Source organism: Gymnoscopelus braueri, assembly GCF_963280865.1.
Source record: "Gymnoscopelus braueri genome assembly, chromosome: 4".
NCBI classification, from domain to species: domain Eukaryota; kingdom Metazoa; phylum Chordata; class Actinopteri; order Myctophiformes; family Myctophidae; genus Gymnoscopelus; species Gymnoscopelus braueri.
This window is the reverse complement of record NC_137605.1, coordinates 22,931,772-22,936,343: the sequence shown is the minus strand read 5'-3', so window position 1 is coordinate 22,936,343 and position 4,572 is coordinate 22,931,772. Positions and strand designations below refer to the sequence as shown.

Genomic DNA, 4,572 nt, shown 5'->3' with positions numbered 1-4,572 from the left:
AATCTAGAATTTCGTTGACATGTGCTTTCACATCCTTGTAGCGTTTGAAAATGATGAGAATCATCGATAGTGCAGAGACTAAGGAATGAAGGAGAAAAACAAACAAACAAACAAACGCATTTTCATTCAAAAGGGGGCTCAATCACAAGACAATGATGGGGATATTGCACCAAATATCTCCACCAAAAATAGCCGATCTATAAGCTCACAACGCATGCTGGGGTGGTTAAGTAATTTAATTAATTTAATTAGCTGTATCTGTCTTTACACTGATATGGCACATCTCTGAAAAGGTCCCATTGTTCACCTGTTTGAGCTTGTGGTAATATCTATCCAGCTGTCCTCACTCCTTCATGGTAGGTTTCAGCCCACTCTGTAATTGATTTTGTTTACTTTAAAATATTATTTCCTAATGCTAGGTCTCATAATACACAACTCTCAAACTTTGTTAACTCTCAAGGACATGGTATTTACAGGTATTTGGAGTGTTTCACACCCTAATTTCTCAGCTTTGCTATGACATTAGATTTTCAACTTAACAGATTTTGCATTGTATTGTCCATTTACATAGTTTTTCCCACAATAACTGTTCCTAAAGGGGGGGTATCACCTCATAGAATAATACAGATTCCTTGTTAATAAATAAAGTGCTTTGAAATCGCAGTAACACGGACTGATAGTCCAGCACAAGGCAAAGATGTGTCTATGTTGACGTTTTGGTGTAGGACAGTTCAATTCTAACTATAAATATTAATATTCATCATTCCATCCATCAAGTGGACTGTACAAAATCCTTTTGGAAATCTGTCATTTACTTTCAAATCGTAATTTTCTATAACACTCATTTATCTTTGAAAGTGAAACTCAAAAGCCATCAGACATATACAGTCCATTCAATCATTCTAATGTAAATTGCATAATATGACAACAACATAAAAACATTTAAAAAAAACAATGTCTTGGCCAGGAGCCAAACTGTCTTGGAATCAAATATTTTTAAATGTCTGATGAGCATCCCAAACAATTACAAAAGCCACATATCATAGACACAATGACTTGAAGTGTCTGTATGGCCAATGCAATCAGGCAAACATTGTGCAAAATATCCTAATAATCAACTTTATGGGCAATAAAAAACAGCCTACATCACGGGCCTATATTAAGTCCAGCCTCTTTCCTATTCAGACTCAGACTGAAAACAAAAATACAGTCCATTGATTGGTTGGGTCAGAGCCCGATTTGTCCCAGTCACTACCTGTGGCCACACCCCAGCCACTCACCCTAATCATATAACTGAATCCTAAAAATATTTTGGTACAGATAACAGAAACCTCTTAGTGACTGTGAGTGACAAAGAACTTGAGTATTGCATGTTTTTCCAGTTATTGCAGTACTGTAAGTTAACATCTGGGGTTACTGATCACAGTATTACCTAATCCAATAACCTCAACCTACTGTGCAACATCCAGTGATTGGATTCAAAGGGCAGCCATAGGACAGGCTTAAAAGGTAATGTATCTACCTTTATCACACTATTACAATACATTATTTATTTCAAAAGGTTTGGTTGGTCAAACTGGAAATTGTTCCCAGTTGTGTCACTAATGGTGGAATTAATTATTGGCTTGCATGTTGATGTGACCTTGATAGTGTTTTGTCTTATTGTAACCCATTTGAAAAAAGTAGGTGTAGCTTAAATTAAAAAGTAAGTCTAGGTTAAACATGCCTTGAAAATAAAGCAATTTGGCTAAATAGAAATACAGTCACTCACAAACATTGCTAGTTCAAAAGTGGCAGAGAGCATTGTCTTCTCAAATTTCACAATTTCCTTCATTTAAGTTTCAAGAAATTAAGGAAACTTAATCTGTCATGAATAAATTGATACATTGGTAGGCCAATATTTAGCAACTGAAATAATAAGGTTTTAAAACTACATTTGTATGGGCCTTTAATGGTACTGTATGCTGCTTTTAATCTTGATTATCTTTTGTTATATGTGGTCTGTATTGCTTTTGTGGCTGTTTTGAGCACAGAACATGCAGGAAACGATTAATGATTCTCGGTGTGGCAGATAATCCATGCATGCTGCACACTGTTTATTTACATGTATTGTGTGCATATGTTTGTGTGTGCAATGTAGAGATTCAAAACCATATCTACTTTTCTACATGCATTATTAGCCTATCATGGGTGCACTGGGAAGAAAATATTCACATAACGGAGACTAATACTGTTAATCTCAATTGATGATAAATTGAGATGAAAACTTAAATCTTTCAAAGCACAAACTTGTCATGCAGTGAGTTTTTATCTGCCATTCTCTCATCAGGATTGTCATGTCTGAGCATCTCTATGAAACTGCTGATGACATTGAAGCAACAACATATGATAAGGAGATCATGAGTGATGTCATGAGTGAAGCGCAGAAGTTTGTGAAAGTGGACCCTGCTCAGTCATCAGCCAACGCAAAAGAGGAACAAGACCAGTTGGAGAATCTGAGTCTGAACATTGCCATTACTGGAGAGAGCGGGGTAGGAAAGTCCTCCTTTGTCAACGCCATGCGAGGTCTTGGAGATGGAGATGACGGGGCAGCAGAGACTGGAGTGACTGAGACCACTTTAAAAACCATTCGATACAATCACCCCACCATGCCCAATGTTTACATTTGGGACCTGCCGGGAATTGGCACACCCAACTTCAAAGCTAAAAAGTATCTCAAAGAGGTTCAGTTTGACACCTATGATTTCTTCCTCATAATTGGCTCTCTTAGGTTCAAAGAGAATGACATTTTGCTGGCGAAAGAGATCAAGAAGATGAAGAAAACGTTTTACTTTATCAGATCAAAGATCGATCAGGATGTGCAGAATGAAATTCGGAAAAAGAATGTAAGTGAGGAGCAGGTTCTGTCCAAGATCCGACTCAGCTGCAGAGAAAGCCTGACGACAGTTGGAAGCCCCAAAGTCTTCCTCATCTCCACATTGGACCTGGGGAAGTATGATTTCCAGAAGCTGGTTGACTCCTTGCAGGACAACCTGTCTGACCACAAGTGGTCTGCTCTGGTTCAAGCTCTGCCTGTTTGCTCTCTGAGCATGATTGACAAGAAAAGAAAACAGCTTCAAAAAAGCGCAAGGGGCGTTGCTGCAGCTGCCGCAGCCACAGTAGCCGTCCCTCTTCCTGGCTTAGCAGTGGGCTGTGAGATTGGCATCATGGTAACGTTCTTTGAAAAAGCCTGGGTGTCCTTTGGTCTGGATGAAAAATCCATCCTAGCACTGGCAGAGCGAGTCAACAAGCCACAAAGTGAACTGAAATCAGTGATGAAATCTCGCTTTTCCAGGGGAGTAGATAACACAGTGGTGAACAAAATGCTTCGCACAACAGGCATGGTGGTGGCAAAGACTTTTGAGGCTTTGTTATTTGGTGTCCCAGTCATAACAATGGGGATATCATTTGGCACAACCCTTCACCTTCTATCTCAGGGAATACAAGAAATGGCAGAAGATGCTAAAGCTGTGATTGCTGCAGCAGGTTTGTGACTAAATTATTGTAAAGTGACATGCATGTTAGTGCTGCACGATTCTTGCTCAAATGTGAATCACGATTTTCCTCCATAAGAATTGAGATCACGATTCTCACACGATTCTCACACCATTCTCTTGTAAATATAAAAATATTAATTAATTGAAAAGAAAATCGTTATAATTTAAAATCGAGATCGCATAGGTGTCTGAATCGAGATCACGATCTTTTTTCGATTAATCGTGCAGCACTAATGCATGTACAGTAGTCTTGTATTTAGACACAGTAATTACAAGATGTTGGGGTTTGCAGTGTAGGCATTAGCCTCTCATGGGTATAGAGTAATATACCCAGTAATTGTATGGCAATTTAATTTGTAATACTATCCAGGTAAGGAGGCTTGAAAAAGTTATTTTAGTTTATGAATTTTGGCTTTTCCCGGCACACATTATGCATGAACACATACATTTTACTAGATGTTATTTACACGACTTATACTGTATGCCATCATTTCTTCAATGTTCTTGAATAATGTACAGGTACATGCATTTACTATTCAAAACCATAATGTATGACTTTTCATATAACACATTGCTGAATCTTACTGGATTTCTTATCATTACAGAATTCCTGCATTATTGTAAATGGGAAATACATCAATACATTTTAATAAACTGAAACTAATCAAAATTAATTGAAACCGGGAGTTGGTTATTTTATTATTTGACTGAACAATTATCAATGTTCTGAAATATATTGTGCTGCTTGCAATGGAAATGTGCCATTATATTCAAGCATTTTGAAAAACAATAAAGTTGTCTAAAAAATGCAAAAAGCTCTCTACCACGCGCTAACCCAGAGCATCCTGTCAGGGGGCATGACCATTTGTTATGGACAGAGCTCTTCACAGGATGGCCACTGTGGTAGGTGGTAAAGGCAGGGGTAAAGGGAGCTCACTCCCGTCTCTGCAGGACATTTACGAGAGCAGGTGCTTGAGCAGGGCAAAAAGGATTATAAAGGATAAACATTATCCTAGCAACAAACTGTTTGTGATGA

At 38.1% G+C, this 4,572-nt stretch overlaps 1 protein-coding gene across 2 annotated transcripts; it reads left to right on the top strand.

Moving 5' to 3' along the window:
- Nucleotides 1–1,331: 1,331 nt before the first annotated feature.
- LOC308084066 (interferon-inducible GTPase 5-like) lies at nucleotides 1,332–4,195 on the top strand. 2 transcript variants are annotated; one of them, XM_080426541.1, is made up of 3 exons: nucleotides 1,332–1,509; nucleotides 2,330–3,548; nucleotides 3,765–4,195. In XM_080426541.1, exon 2 carries the CDS (start codon nucleotides 2,337–2,339, stop codon nucleotides 3,531–3,533), a length of 1,197 nt encoding a protein of 398 aa, XP_080282667.1. In that variant the 5' UTR covers nucleotides 1,332–1,509; nucleotides 2,330–2,336; the 3' UTR covers nucleotides 3,534–3,548; nucleotides 3,765–4,195. The 2 variants fall into 2 exon arrangements, with proteins under 2 accessions (XP_080282667.1, XP_080282666.1); XM_080426540.1 differs by having other exon boundaries at nucleotides 2,330–4,195.
- The last annotated feature ends 377 nt before the right edge of the window (nucleotides 4,196–4,572 follow it).